We start from the raw sequence: 16,602 nt of genomic DNA on the forward strand, positions 1-16,602 counted from the left end.
AGACATTGTGCACTACAATTTGTAGAAAAATAGGATATTTAAACATGTTACCTGTAGAGGACGTGTCGACTTTTTATCAAAAATCTGAAAATGTGCGAAAACAAGCGCATGCCTGCTTACACACACCCTTTCACCCTCAGACCCGTCCAGAAGATGAAGTGCAGTGAGAAGAGCTTTTTTTCTCTATTTTGATTCTGAGTTAGTTCTGCCCTGTTGCTACTGTGCCTTTGGGTTGAAAGCACACATGGCCTCATGTTCACACGTCTTTTGCTTGAACTCAGCATGTGTGCATATTCCAACTGGCATCAGACCTCCTCTTTAGCCTGTTTCAAACAGTTATAGCATGAAAAATAGCAGTTGTGATAAAACTGTGATTTATATTGTATTCTCTACCTTTATTTCAGGGATTTTTAAAAAAACTCCAGTCCCAGTTTGAGTAATATTATCTTTATATAACTATTATAACTGATATGTGTTTTTGTGTGTGTGTGTGTGTGTGTGTGTGTGTGTGTGTGTGTGGATAATACAGCCACACAATGCACAATACACATTAAAGTTAGTAAAACCAGTAAACGTCATGCTAATATGTTAACCTGCCAATTACTTTAAATGCCGCAGCAAGTTTGCCAACCATTATATTGCTTTTTTTTTGGGACTAGCTTTTTGAAATGACCATTTTACAGTGTCTTGAGTTTGTGACTTTTATATATTAGGTTTCTGTAATAACTCCTTTCTCTTGGCTTTAGCTGCACTTTTAGCCTACTCGCAAAAGTTATTTAGCATTTTTACACTTTTTCAGGTGAGGATAAAGTCACCTGGTGCTAGTACATCACCAAAAAGTGTGCTAGAACATAAACTGGAATTTTGAAGGATCGATCACACACACACACACACACACACACACACACACACATATATATATATATATATATATATACACTGCTCAAAAAAATAAAGGGAACACTTAAACAACACAATATAACTCCAAGTATACTGGGATTTTCACGCACAACCATCTCTAGGGTTTACAGAGAACGGTCCGAAAAAGAGGAAATATCCAGTGAGCGGTCAGTTGTGTGGACGAAAATGCCGTGTTGATGTGAGAGGTCAGAGGAGAATGGGCAGACTGGTTCCAGATGATAGAAAGACAACAGGAACTCAAATAACCAACCAGAATCTCTGAGGAACGTTTCCAACACCTTGTTGAAAGTCTGACACGAAGAATTAAAGCAGTTCTGAAGGCAAAAGGGGTCCAGCCTTTTACTAGCAAGGTAATAAAGTGGCAGGTGAGTGTGTGTGTGTGTATGTGTGTGTGTGTGTGTGTGTGTGTGTGTGTATAATTATATATATTTTTTTCTTTACCACTATGTACCACTGAGTTTTCTAGTGCACTGCTAGCTAGATTGGAAAAACTGTACATTTGCTTTACTTTAACTTTGCTTCTGTGTAACTGTAGACATTCATCTGCGTGGACGAGTCTTGAGTCTGGTACTTTGCTAATGACTGTCCTAGAATCAGCTAAAGCTAGACCTAGCAAGACTAGCTGGTGTGCTAAATCTTCATGATTAATTCATGACGTGGCGGTGGATGTTGCACATCAAAATTATGAAGACGATATTATTTCTAATATTTAATTTTGTCTTATTTTGTTCTTATTGTTTTGTTTATGATAGTAAATTCGAAGCGGTCTTCCACCAGACACGGCAGGCAGGTGGACTAAATGTTCATTTTGCCACCCTGCATAGAAGGCAAGAGTTTTTCTGTGGTAGTATGCAAAAGTTTGGGCACCGCTGTTCACATTTTTTGGCTTCGTTTATTGTATTTAGATTACGGGGATATTAATAAACACAAATAGCAGCACAGTACAGTAAAAAAAGGCTTTATTAGTCTAGTTTATTTTTCATTTTAAAATAGTTCCACACTTGTGATGTTTCTTAACACCTGCACCTCACGCATAATGTTTACTTACGTCACCTCTATCACAGTGGTGTAAATAGTAGGGCATTGACTGGTAGCATCCACCAATGGCTTGACTTTTATTGTAATGGACAAACGCCACAGATTAAAAGGAAGAACACCATTCACAGAGGATTTAGTGGTTTCATGCTTATGGTCTTTATAAGCTGAATACATAAATTTGTACACTATTGGTTAAAATGACAAAAAACATGAAAATTGCATCCATGGTGTAACACAGAAAATCTTGAAGGGAACTGATGAAGAGTAAAGAAAATAAGAGCTAATTTACAGAAACTAACAAAAATGATAACAGTCCTGGAAAGACCTCCTACAATACCTAAATGATCGGTCAGTGAAGCACTGCTTAACTAAGTGTCCTTCATTTTTGACCATGTATAATTATGTCAGCCAATATCAGTTTTTATGTCTTTAAAATCAGAATCCGTCACCACATTTTCATCAGCTGGGTCCTAGAAGAAAGAGCACAGTGGTCTCCTTTAAGGTGTGCATTATAAGTGTATCAAACCTTTAAAATATACCTTGTTTGACTCCTTACTAACGGTCGCTCAGCTTTCTAGCACTGGGTACAGTGTGACATAACAGGCTGCAGGTTTGACCTTGGTTAGGTGATCGTTTTCTTTCATCCTTGAATTACTCAGTGATGGTGTGGTTATAGAGGTCAGCATGGGATTCGCCTTATCCCTTGAACATAAAAGAGACCTGGTGGTCACTTTGATCCAAGCACCTTCAACAGCATTGCACTTTTACCAGCCCTCTAAGTGTAAACAGCGTGGTCAGTTAGATCTACTTCAGAGGGCAGATGGTCCTGCTGTGATGTAGTCTATAGAAGATGATGTTTGGGATGTAACATCAACGATTCGCATGTCCCAGATGTGTTCACAAGTTGATTCTTGCGAGTCCAAGTTGAGACTAAAGTATCTGTGTTGTGAGAATTTTACACCCTGTTCACACTTAGTATTAACATCCATCCTGGGTGATCTGGTCACAAGACAGTGCTAAGTAAAGGTGTGAACAGGGTACAGTGCATCGTAGGGACTCATTGAGATCTGATCACTAACCCTACCTTCGGATATGGTCAGGCAAGAATACGATCCCATGATTTTTAGTGTGAACGCTAAAGCATCTTGATGCATCTTCAATGGCAGAGAAGGACCACCTTAATCAGCTGCGTCATCACAGCAGAAACGAAAGCAGCTACGTAGCTTCATTTCTGGGCTCCTCTTCTGTTTTTACTAGTCACATTAGCTGTTCATGGAGTCCAAACGTTTGCAACAGCTCTTTCATTTATTCGAACGCAGACTTGCAATACATTTTGTCTGACAACAAACGCAGCCAGAGACTGACATACAAAATGTGGGTGGTTCCCTCAACAGTCACAAAATCCGATCACTGGAGATGCATTTGAAACACATAGAAATGCCAGGTATAAATGGCTGGACATCTCACTGTCCACTTATGATCAGATCACTGAAGATGGATGTTAATACCAAATGTGAACAGAACTTTTGTCCCAAGTCTTTAGAGTGTGAGTCTGAGTCAAGTCTCCAATCTGCAGGGTAAGGTGCCTGAGACGAGTCTTTAGTATTTGGGGTGTCAGTCTGAGTCAAGTCTTGAGTCTCTGAGGCGCGAGTCTGAGTTTAGTTGCAAGTCTGTAGGGTATGAGTCTGAGTTAAGTGTCTGGAAAATGAGTCCTAGTTAAATCTCTCTGAGGTGCAAATAAATGTTGAGCCTAAGTCGAGGCTTGAGTCTCTCAGGTATGAGCCATAGCCTGGTCTTGAGTCTCTGGGGTGCAAGTCCGAGTCAAGTCTTGAGTCTCTGGAGTCTGAGTCAAGTTTCTAGGGTGTGAATTCAAATCAAGCCATGAGCTTTTCTGATGTGAGCCTAAGTCGGAGTCAAGTCTTTGAAGACGAGTCTGAGTTTAGTCTCAAGTCTTTGGGGTTTGAGTCAGAGTTGAGTCTTAAGTCTCTGGGTTGAGAGTCTGAGAGCATGATATGTGTGTGGCATGATTATGTCCATGTTATGCAGCAGGGCTCAAGTAAGATGTTAACTCTCCTTGCAGTACAACCAAACAGCAGTATCATAGCATACAGATACAGGCGCACTGCATCTAAAAAGATGTCCCTTCAAAACACACAAGCAGAAGCATCTCTCTTGCTTCTTGCCCTAGACTTGATGATTCTCTTGTCCTTCTTTGATCTGTAAGATCTTTCTTTCTTTTGCTCTCTGTGATTGGCTGAATTAGAACAGCCTTAGCACAACTGTTATGATATATTTATAAAAGTTGACTTATTTCAGATTAAAACCTTCACCTCACTTAAATAAACGCATGAATAAAGGCTTTAGCGTAACTTCAGCGGTGGGTCATGATAGTTGAGTAACATCAACTCTGTCATCTTTCTCATTAGGCAGTTTGCTGAGCAAATCGTTTGAACATTTTACTTCCACTACGGAGCGTCTGCATAAGTCAACAAACTCCAATGAAAAAAGAAAAGGCAAAATAGTGAACTGCAGTTTCTCTGTAGTATCTAAAAATGTCACATCTGCAAACATAAAAAAACAGAATTAGGGTCAGTTCACACTGAAAGCATTTCTGCATGATTCAGGCATCTGTCTGAGTCTCTGAGGTATGAGTCTGACTTAACTCTCAAGACTCTGGTGAGAGTCCAAGTCAAGTCCCAGGACCCTGAGATCCAAGAAACACAAGTTTATGAGTTTATGAGACAAGTCTGAGTCTAGTGTCGGATTGCGATGCAAGTCAGAGTCAAGTCTGAAATCTCTGAGGAGTGAGTCTGAGTTGAGTCTCTGAACTGCTAGTCCATGTTAAGTCTTGAGTCTCTGCAGTTCGAGTCCAAGTCAGGTCTTGGGTCTTTGGGTCAAAACTCTGAGGTGAGTCTAGAGTCTCTACAGTACAGGTCTGAATCAAATTACAAATCTCTGAGGCACAAGTCCGAATTGAGTCTCAAGTCTCTGATGTGTGCGTCCAAGTCAAATATCAAGTCTCGAGTCTGAGTCTGGGTTAAATGTCAAGTCTCTGAGGTGAGGGTCTCAGTCAAGTCTCAAGTGGGATAAAAGTCTGAGTCTAGTCTCTGGTTTCTGCAGTGAAAGTTTGAGTCAAGTCTTGATTCTCTGAGGATCAAATCTGAGACAAGTCTAGAGTCTCTGAGGTTCAAGTCTGAGTCGAGTGTCAACTCCCTTAGGTGTGTGTCCAAGTCAAATGCCAAGTCTGTGGTATGCAAGTCTTGAGTGTCTGAGGCACATGCCTGAGTCCAGCCTTAAGTCTTTGAGGTGTAAGTTCAAGTCCAGTCTTGAGTCTCTGAAGTGTGAGGCCAAGACAGGTTCCAAGACTTTGTGGTGCAAGTCAGAGTAGAGTATGGAGTCCAATGGGGTGCGAGCACAAAAGAAGCCTGAAGTTTCTGAGCTGTGAGTCTAAGTCAAATCTTGAGTCTCTGTGGTGTGAGTCCAAGTCTCCAAGGTGTGAGTCAAGTTTTGAGTTTGTGATGTTCAAGTCCAACTAGAGTCTTAAGTCTTTGGGGTAAAAGTCTGACTCAAGCCTTGAGTTTCTGAGGTATGAATCTGAGTTGAGTCTCAAGTGTCTTAGGTTCAAATCTGAGTCAAGTCCCTAGCCTCAGAGATTTGAGCAGAAGACAAGTCTTGAGTCTTTGAAGTGTGAGTCCAAAGCTATGTTCACATTACCAGGCTGAAGTGGCACAAACCAGATTTTTTGCCCTAATGTGACTCTCTGATGAGAGTCTCTCTGACTCTCTGAGATCTGATGCTTTCAGAGCTGTGTGGACACAAAAATCAAATCTTTTGAAATCCGATCTGAGCCACTTTCCTATGTGGTCAGAGATTGGATACGTATCCGATTTGTGGCCATGCGACCTTGATGTGATTGTTCAGATCGGAATTCATGTGCTTTTTTCCCACTGAGTGTGCACCATCATTCAGCGTTACCATGGCAGCAGCGCCGAACAGACGTTCAAGCCTGTAAATGGTGGAAAAGCAGCTCATCTCACCTTTTTCGCCTTCTTCTGAGTTGGATGTGTGCACGTGGGTCATTTCAGGACGCCAGTTCGTTCACATTAATGACAGATTTGAATCACTTATCTAAACGAGTGTGAACCATCCTGTCAAAGAGATCAGATTTGGGAAATGAGGCTTGTAATGTGAACGTAGCTAAGGCTCAGGCCGGTTTTATAAAGATCAGGTTTGCGTGTCCATACAGTTCTGAAAACATCAAATCTGAGTCACATTAGGGCAAAAAAGACAGATTTGTGCCAACGTAGCCCAAGTCAAGTCTCATGTCTGTGTAGTACAAGTCGGAATCAGTTCTTGAGTCTTGGAGGTGCTATTTAAAGTCAAGTCTCCTACAGATCAAGTTAAGTCTTGTGTGTCTGAGGTTCAAATTAAAGTCACGTCTCAGGTCTGTAGTAGTTACTTTGTTGCTTTTACTTTTATTTTTAATATTTAATATACCTACAGGTGGCCCAGTTAGGTGGGAAATATCCCACATGTGCTAACAGATCCACAGGCCTATGTGTTTAAGTCAAAGTAGCCTTCTAATAAGCTTAACTATTGAGGAATGTAATGGTATCCCAGCCATAATTAAGAAGATCATGAAAAAATGAAACTATTAAATGAGCAATATGTATTGGACATGTTTACAGTAATGTTCAGACTGCAATCTATCACGGGTTAAAATGTAACACAGTTTTTATGTAGTTAAATAGGTTAAGTATGTTGCTAGCAGTAACTAAGCTGGATGTTTTGTTGGGCTGAAAACTTGCCAAGTGCTGTTAGCAAACCATGTTACATCATAAGCTTGGTTGTAATTAGGCACCGTAATTTCATTGGGGACAGTGTTAGTCGCCATAAGTGAACCTAAACCGCATCGTTGGGCCTTCTGTCTGCATATACAGCTGACAGTTAGCTGAGAATGTCATAACACTAAAGCTGCTTTCAAGTGGTCTCAATTTTATTGGAAATGGGAGGCATGTGAGAGGCACCACATTAACACCCTTTGAAGTCAGTTGATGAGGTCAGGCACTTAAATGACCACAATTGTTAGATGCTACTAAACTGCAACTGCTTGACTTGCAGCATAAGAGGCCTGTGTCACTGAGGCCGTGTAACTAGGAGAGACTGTTTAGTGCTATACTTGTTCTGCCCTCTTCTCATCAGGAGCTTTCTCCCGTCCTCCGTAGTATCATCGTAGAGATTTTCCATTTCACATAGAAATGGCAAAGCAAATGTTTGGTTGGGTCGGCTTATCGTCGTCTGCATTTACCACGCCTTTTCTATTTACTTCAGTGCTCCACGTTTTCTCTCTGTGCACATTTGGCCAGTATGTTTGGTTGAGTTATTGATGTGCTTCCTGTTTTGCAGTGGTGCCACGCCATTAAGAACAGGCCAATCACTGAGCTGCCAATCAAAAGGCTCTCTAAGCGCAAGTCTCCTCCATTGCGCCATCAGACCGATGCCCTTTAAAAGCCGTTTGAGTCAGCGCAGTGAACTGAAACGAACCCCAGCACACGCACATAACATCAACCCACTGCTGTGAGCTCTTATTTACAGTGGATGTCGCAGAGATTCACACCACCTATCCCCCTCTGTGTGGAGGTGCTGAAAAGAAAGGAGGATAAATGAGAGAGAGAGAGAGAGAGAGAGAGAGAGATGGGGGAGGGGGTGGAGAGGTCTAGGGGGATTGCTAAAGCTGATTAATCTGAAGCAGAGAGCCAAACAAACCATTTCTCTCTCTGCCCCCTCTCTCTCTCTCTCTCTCTCTCTCTCTCTCTCTCTCTCTCTCTCTTTCTCTCTCTCTCTCTCCCTCTCTCTCTCTCTCTCTCTCTCTCTCTCTCTCTCTCTCTCACTCTCTCACTCTCTCTCTCTCTCTCTCTTACTCTCTCACTCTCTCACTCTCTCTCTCTCTCTCTCTCTCTCTCTGCCCCCTCTCTCTCTCTCTCTCTCTCTCTCTCTCTCTCTCTCTCTCTCTCTCTCTCTCTCTCTCTCTCTCTCACTCTTAAGTACAATGTTGTCAAAGCATATAAACATCAAAACTGAACATACTTTATAGAACTAATGGCAATTATAGAATTAATGATAGTAAAAACACTACTAATGAAAAGAATAAAGTAAAGAAATAAAATCTCTCATTTTATATGATCTCTTTCTGTCTGTGTACTTTGTTTCTCTGTTTCTACTCTTTTTCTTTCTTTGACCCTTTCTTTCTTTGCTTTCTATTCTCTCTCTCTCTCTCTCTCTCTCTCACTTTATATTATCTCTTTCTAACATATTTTTGTGTTCTCTTCACTTTTCTTTCTCTTTTGCTCTCCTTTTCTCTTTCACTTTTATCATCTCTTTATTCTCTCTCTCTATATATACTAATATATAATAGTCTCACTTTTTTTCTCTCTCTCCTTTGCTCACCCATTTTTTCTCTCACTTAATTTTCTACTCTTTCTTTCTTTCTTTCTTTCTTTTCTTTTCTTTTATCTTGAGAAAATCCTGCTCTTCTTTTCTCTCACTTTCTTTCTTACTTTTTTTTTCTCTTTCACTCTTGCTCTCTCCTTCTGTGCCCTTTTCTGTCCCTATCACTCTCTCATTTTACCTCTCTCACAAAGTCATAGGACGGTGTTTCAGATCCACATTCATCTCTGTTTAGAATTCACTCACTCACTCACTCACTCACTCACTCACTCACTCACTCACTCACTCACTCACTCACTCACTCACTCACTCACTCACTCACTCTCTCTCGCACTCACTCACACACTCACTCACTCACTCACTCACTCACTCACTCACTCACTCACTCACTCACTCACTCTCTCTCGCACTCACTCACTCACTCACACACACACACACACACACACACACACACACTCACTCACACACACGCTCTCTCAGTGTGCAGCAGTAATCTCTTTAGTTTTTATTGAGAATGCAGTCATGCTGTGATAAGGCTCCATTTATCCTGTTATAGAATTAAACAGACACTATTTCACCAACACACTTTCTCACAGGATTGCTGTGTGTGTGTGTGAGAGAGAGAGTGTGTCCGTGTGCTTTGTGGCCTTTTCCCTTTATTATAGCCGCCATTCTTTTCAAGAGAATCGTTTCAGTGTTTTATGGAGCCTGAAGGGACATATCTGGTGCACACCAGATATTATGTGGTCAGCACCAGATACTTTCAGGTATGAACCAGGTACTATTAGGCAAGAACCAGATACTATGTGGTGAGCAGCAGCAGGTGCTAGTATCTAGTATCTGCTGAGCACCAGATTTTTACGTAGAAAAAATACACCTTCAGGGGCTCAGCAGTTTTTCAAAGAAATCGGCAGGGATATTTTTTTAAACCTCCAAAGCTCACGATCTCAGACACACACACACACACACACACACACACACACACACACACACACACACACACACACACACACACACACACCCCTTCTAAACCGCTTATCGTTCTGGGTTGTGAGGGAGCTGGAGCCTATCCCAGCAGTCATTGGGAGGGCAGGATACATCCTGGACAGGTCACCAGTCCATCTCAGGGCAGACAGACAGACAGACAGACATATACATTCACACATACACTCACACCTAGAGGCAGTTAAGCATGTGCATTGCTTAACATCCATGCTAATGTAAAGGATGCACACACAGCAGTGTGGTGACGGTGATTGTTACATCGTTTGAAATGGACGAATTCATTTTTGTTCATAAAGCCTGTACTGGACTTGAGCTTTGCACAGGTGATATGTGGTCCAGGCCAGTGTTGACCTGCTGATTTGAGATAAAACATTCCACTGACTGAGATTTCTGAGCGTAGCACTTTCTTCAGTATGCGCACACATTCGAGCTCATAAGTGTGGACCATTTTTAAAATGAAGATTTTAAATTTGTTCATTAAAATAGTGTTCATTAACAGAAAATGAGAGATTTTTCACATTAAGAGTTTACTGCTGTTATATTGCACTACATTGCACAGACCTCTTCAGGGTCTTCAATGCCAATAAAAAAGAGGGTCTGAGAAGGTTTTATAGAATTTCCAGCAAGTTGATGATGAAAAGTCACCCTTTTATGGTGCAGCTTGTTTGCGTGTACTTAAAGGTGTATTTCAGTGGAAGACTGTAAGAAAAATGGTCCTGTCTTCTTTAGCATTGCTGGTTGGCTCAAGTCCTACATGCTCAGTAGTTCCTTTCAGATGGAGAAAGGCCATTTACTTAATTATTTTCATTCATCTGCGCTTCGGCGTCAGGCTTATTTTGTCCAACTGTCCGTTTCTTTTCCATGATTTGTTTTGAGGAGCCACAGTAACTTCTGTGCATCTTCTATGTGATGATGTCATATGAGTGTGTGTGTGTGTGTGTGATGTGTTCATGTCGTCCCGCCGGCGCTCCTGTCCGAGGTGATCATGTCACGGTGATCGTTGCGTCAGTCTGAAAGCTCAGAGGAGCCCGGACCAGCTGTCGCTCCATGACTCTGTGTTCGTCTCGCCCTCCTGGGAGCGTGGCTCTGTTGCGACCAATCACACGCTGCCATACTCAGACTCCTCATGCAATCGAATATTCATGGATTCGGTGGAATAATTTTGCATGGTGGCTCAGATTGGAGGTTGTGGATAATGTGTGTTTATGGCAGCAGGGCAGGCAGAGCACACTGGGCCTTGTTCACCAGTACTTTCCTAGGTTTTCTCTTAAATGGGTTTTCGAGAAAGGTCCTAAGATAAAGTCTACGTCAGGTTTGTGACGTGTTCTTACGCAGCAGAACTGTTCCCACCTTTATGCTCTCCAGTTTAGATAGTGTAGATTCTGTTCTTACATAGCAACAAATCACAAATAAGAGAACACTGGTGAACATCGGGATCTTTGAGAACTGCGTAAGTGGGTTTCAGAAGAAATTTCTTCGTAAGAACGGTTGGAGCTCGGACACACCGTGGGTCAGTGAAGCTTCATGATCCTCCTGTGATGCTGGCGAGGATGAAACTCAAAGCTCAGAGAGCGACTGGTGTTCGTTCATAGTCATGATTTTTCACCTCTGGTTGAGCTGCGTGAAACAGCGTGACGCATTGTTCTTTTGCGCATGAGGGTCAGTTTAGGAGCTCATCTATTTAGACTAATGTCACATACAGATCACAGTTAAAAGACAGTGAAAAAGTGCTGGATGTTGTATGATGCTGTGCTTCAACCCTCTGGGGTCTGTGAACGCGATAGCACCTCAAATGAGATATTTCTCAGTTTTTCTGTTAATATCTATGTGATAAGAGCGCAGAAATACGGTTCAAGCTGTTCCGTTATCTGCAGTCGCCCTTTCCATTCCATCACGTCAAGATCATGCATCAGTCACATCCAGAGTTATGAGCCAATGAAGAGAAGTTGAGGCCTCTCGCCTGTAATCGGTGAATTTGTGTGTCCGTCTATATTTTGTGAGAAACTGACCAAGGGACACTCAATATACTAAGAACCGACCCGTCATGTCAGAAACCTTTCATTCTTCATTCAGTCCCCTCAGACACAGATGTAAAATGGTGTGTAAAAGGTTTGCAGCTGCTGAAATCTGCTTGTTTTGGAAATTAGCGATGAGGAGAACATTTATCTACTATTTTATTCATACATTCCACTGCTATTGTTAAGCTAAGACTTTGGGATTCCCACTTCCTTGAAGAACCATCATTTTAAAAATGAAGAAGAATCCTGATCCATTCAAATATGCCCATATTTTCAAATTTTCAAATATTTGCCATTTTCTTTCTCTCTCTCTCTCTCGCTCGCTCTCTCTCTCTCTCTCTCTCTCTCTCTCTCTCTCTCTCTCTCTCTCTCTCTATCACTCTCTCTGTCTCTCTGTGTAGCTCCTGAGGAGTTCATGTCTCTGGCTGAGTTGGAGGACACGCTGTTGAGGAATCTGTTTAGAGGTTATCAGAAGTGGGTGAGGCCTGTGCTTCACGCTAATGACACCATCAGCGTCCGCTTTGGCCTCAAGATATCACAGCTGGTGGATGTGGTGAGAACACACATACACACGGCTGGACATAAAGACAGGCACTGTGGTTGTGATATATACTGCTAAATGCAAATACAGAGTTGTACATATGAATACCATGAATACCAAAATACTGTATAAAACATTGACATGTATTTCAGTATATTCTTAGATTTTGGAAAATATTGACAACTTATTGAAGTATATTCTAAATAAAACATCCAGATTGTTACCAGCATAAAGTCCAAAAACCAGATTCTGTCATAGTGTATGTGTAACATCTGTTAAGGTACCATTAATGCTGAAGGATAGGTGCACATTTTGGAGGATGCTGAAGTATATGTGAAGATTTTCTTCAGGGATGTCCATTCTTATATCAACATGACCATGCCAAGAAACATTCTGCACATTACAACAGCATAGCTACACAATCAGAGAGTGGAAGTGCTGGACTGGCCTGCCTGCATTCTGGATCTGTGTCCCATTGAAAATGTGTGGCGCAGCTGAAGACTTATATGACAGAAGAAGGGCAAAACGTTCCGCTTTCAAAGCTTGATTGTTGTTCAATGTTATTAAATGGGAAGAAGCTCATCTTTTAAACCTTAAAACATCAAATCTCTGGTTTTGGTACAGCTTTCAGTTTATTGCAGGTCAAACAGAATGTACTCAACCCTGCTTTGTGTTTTTATTGGCGTCACGTACTGATCCAGCTGTCTTGACCTGAGGTTTGGTTACATACATCCAAAAATGCTACTAAGCACCCACTGACCACACACGGACATGCACAGCGTGTGTTTGAGCTGTCGTTTGTTCAGGCTTGGAGTGAGAGAGCCGCTGGCAGGTCATTTGTTTGCACACAAGCACACAGCGTGTGCCTCACACACGTCTCCATGACGACCATCCTGACAGCACCTTGTTCGCTCGTGACCCTGTGCTTGTACTGATTTGTAAATGTGTCACCAAGTCACCAAATTGAAACATTCTACTTGCCTTAAACCTGGGGTGGCTGAACTGTTTTGTCTGGTGGTGGGTGTATAATAATGTTTCTGGTGGGCTGAGGGCCAAAAAGACAAAACAATATAGAAATAAAGAAGGTAGATCAAAAGGTAATTACAAATGAAGTAATTTGAAAAAGTGTTTTATAACACTGCAGTATATTTATTAAAATTATTCAGGCATGTTGGGTGAGGGCTTGGGTTGGGGTATCTTTCGGACCAGCCAACTTCCTCGTGAGCCAGCTGTGGTTCACTGGATCACTTTGGGCAGCCCTGTTTTAGAAGATCACCAAGAAGGATTATCTTTCTCACAATTTCACAATTGACTAGAGGTTTGATACCCAACCCAACAACATGTGGAAAGTTTTTACATATACAACACCAGGCAGATTTATGTTTGATTTATATAAGAAATTTCAGGCACTTTAATGCATCTTCTGGCTTGTTTTCACCAGAGTGTTAGCTTTTGCTTGGTTGTTAGCTTTTGCTTGGTTGATAGCTTTTGCTTGGTTGTTAGCTTTCGCTTGGTTATTAGCTTTCGCTTGGTTATTAGCTTTCGCTTGGTTGTTAGCTTTCGCTTGGTTGTTAGCTTTCGCTTGGTTGTTAGCTTTCGCTTGGTTATTAGCTTTCGCTTGGTTATTAGCTTTCGCTTGGTTGTTAGCTTTCGCTTGGTTATTAGCTTTCGCTTGGTTATTAGCTTTCGCTTGGTTGTTAGCTTTCGCTTGGTTATTAGCTTTCGCTTGGTTATTAGCTTTCGCTTGGTTGTTAGCTTTCACTCAGTTTCTTTTCAAACTTAAACTCAGAGATCTCAGGGAAACAGTTTTTTTAAAGCTGTGTGGGAAGAAGGAGTCACACTGGTGTTGTGATTGGTGTGGTTACTGCTTATGTAAGTGCTACCCAGTTTGCATAAAAAGAGGCCTCATTGGCAAAATACATCAGGACATACTTTGTTCATGTATATTGTGAGCCCACAAAAGCACCATTAACCTACTTGGTAAGAAAACACGAGCTGTGTCCCAATTCAGTGGCTGCATTCTTCGAAGGACAGTCTCTGAATGTCTCTCATGTCCTTCGAAGCCTGATTAGACTCGCAAAGGCTGAACCGAAATGAGACGCTCTGCTCTATGGCGGATTTCCTGTTTGTGTCACCGCACCACTGTTCCCACCCTTACCTTACATCAGCGAAGCACCACTCCTGTCAAGTTCTTCAAAAGTTGTTCAAAGATGGAGAAACTTTTTTTTTTGAAGTTTTGCTTCAGACCACGTTGACTTTTTTTAAACATCTGTATCGTTAGCTATTCACCTCCGTTTAAACCCAGTACTAGTTCCTCAGCCTCTGCTGACAAATGAATGAGCCTTTGAAATGGGACAACCTAGTCGCCCCTGTTGTGACACAATTGGCCTTCAAATGCAGCCTCTGAAAGATGAAGCCCCTGAATTGGGACACAGCTATGGATTTGGCCAGGGGGCTTTAAGCATTTCTACAGTAGCAGCAATAGCAAGGGGAACTTTAGCACAATGAGGCTACCAGTTGATCAGGGAAGCTGTTCACTGACAGGTGCAGTCAGCATTACATAACACCTAATAAAGTAGTAGTCTATTCCAGCATCACATTCTCTCTTGATCAATTCAAGTGCTTAGTAACAATGCTAGCTCAAACCAGATTTAACACCAGCTGGGCCTACTCGGGTCAGGTCTCAAACTCCAGGATACAGGTTGGGTTTGGGCTTTAACATTTACCCGCACAGACTTAGTTCAGACACGTTGGTCATTTTCTTCCAGCCAATCAGAAGGGGTGGGTCTGCACCAATTCCAGATGTCCTTGTGGACTTGTGCGCTCTGTGCTTTGCTGAAGTGTCCTCTCTGTTAGAGCAGACCCTATAGCAGAGTGAATTAGATGGAGACCGCATGTATGTGATGATTCACTCGAGCTCTGAGTCAGTAAAGTGAGCTGATTCTTCAATACGGGATGTAGAAATCATAGGCTAGAATAATAGAAGGTTGTCTTTCCTCTGTGCGAAGTACCGAAACCTTTAGCACCAGAGGACTGAAACTGTGCTTTTCCCACGGGCACTGGAGATCCAGTACTGAAGGTTCCAGTTTTATGGTTTTTGGTACCTGTCCAAGACTGGTACTGGCAGGGTCTAACGGTACTCAGATGTCTGGTGACGCAGCTGAAGCCAACAGCGATTGCTTCTAGTTGAAGTAACCAAGTGCGATTACATGACCAGTGAGTGATGTGGCGTATGAGCTAGAATAAGTTGATAGGTAAGTTGATTTATGTTAGAATTATTACACTTTGTAAAGGGTTCACAAAGCTGAACAGTTAGGAAGTGAATGTTGTTGCTATTAGCAGTCATGTAAGTAAAATAAGTGTAAGCAAAATAGTCGACCAATTTAATCAAGCATGTGGACCAGACCTACACACACACACAAGCAAAGAAACACAAAAAACACATAATCAAACTCAAACACACACAAAAATACATGCACAATAAAGGAGGATTAAACATCTAGAGAGAGAGAGAGAGAGAGAGAGAGAGAGAGAGAGAGAGGGGTAAAGGGAGAATAGTGAGGTGTGTAATGGATTTTTAGAGGCGTGGTAAGTGCATTAAATGTGAAATATGGAAGTTAACAAGGGCCAAGATGACTATTGTAAAAGAGTCTCTCACACACACACACACACACACACACACACACACACACACACACACACACACACACACACACACACTTTCAGGGCGTAGGGTCATGCTAATATGTCCCATATGTGTTACAGTTCAGTTTATGTGGGGTATATTAGTATTACATGTAGATACTTATACACACATATACACAAGTATTATTGCATACAGATACTTATATGTGTATCATTAAATATGAATATATCGCTGTTGTCGGACCTTGTTTCTCCAAAATGGTAACTTTACAGGAGAAGGAAAAAACCTACTTCACTTTTAATGTAATTTAGTGGAACCAGAACGAAGCCATTTTAGGTCATTTCTCTTGGTCCATTTATCATAACATTTGCACATAATGCACCAAAAACGAGGTTTTCTTCCGACAACAGCGACACATTACCATATATTATATATTTCTAAGTATGTGTGTAAGACGTGATGCGTTTTAGCTTTATTTTGTTTGCAAATCAAACAGATGCCACAACAGTACCTGATAGTATTGATATAATCAGGAGGATTTTGTTGGTTCTTTAGGTTAGCATTGTTTTTGTCCTGGAAGTGTATGAATACAAGTACAGACACAATAGCTTTGCAACCGTAGTAAACACAGATTTACACACACACTTTAACATGCAGTACACTAAACACAGACACGAGCACAAGCTCATTAAAGCAGCAAATTGGATAGGATAGTTTATGATGCAGGAGCGGGGACCGCCCATTTGTGTCTGTGTGTATGAGTTAAGACCCACACTTACGTACACATGCACACGCAGCATCAAACGTTCAGTACAGTGTAAAATCAGCTGGAAAAGTGCTGAGCTCAGTATGTAGATACAGTTGTCTGGATGTCCATGTTCTGAGCTGTTGTCGTAAGAGAGGAAATGGGGGCCTGTTGTTCATCCTTTTCACTGAGAATGAACTAGATTAGTTTAATGCAGTATCACTGGCCACATCAATAGAGG

General features: G+C 41.7%; 1 protein-coding gene across 1 annotated transcript in view; it reads left to right on the top strand.

Moving 5' to 3' along the window:
- chrnb3a (cholinergic receptor nicotinic beta 3 subunit a) overlaps positions 1-16,602 on the top strand; it is a 38,232-nt gene that overhangs the window by 8,354 nt on the left and 13,276 nt on the right. Inside the window, exon 2 of the mRNA XM_037532615.1 lies at positions 11,831-11,982. Coding sequence (XP_037388512.1) covers positions 11,831-11,982 — 152 coding nt within the window. The remainder of the gene's footprint in view (positions 1-11,830; positions 11,983-16,602) is intronic.

This window comes from Pygocentrus nattereri, chromosome 22 (assembly GCF_015220715.1).
Source record: "Pygocentrus nattereri isolate fPygNat1 chromosome 22, fPygNat1.pri, whole genome shotgun sequence".
Taxonomy (NCBI): Eukaryota; Metazoa; Chordata; class Actinopteri; order Characiformes; family Serrasalmidae; genus Pygocentrus; species Pygocentrus nattereri.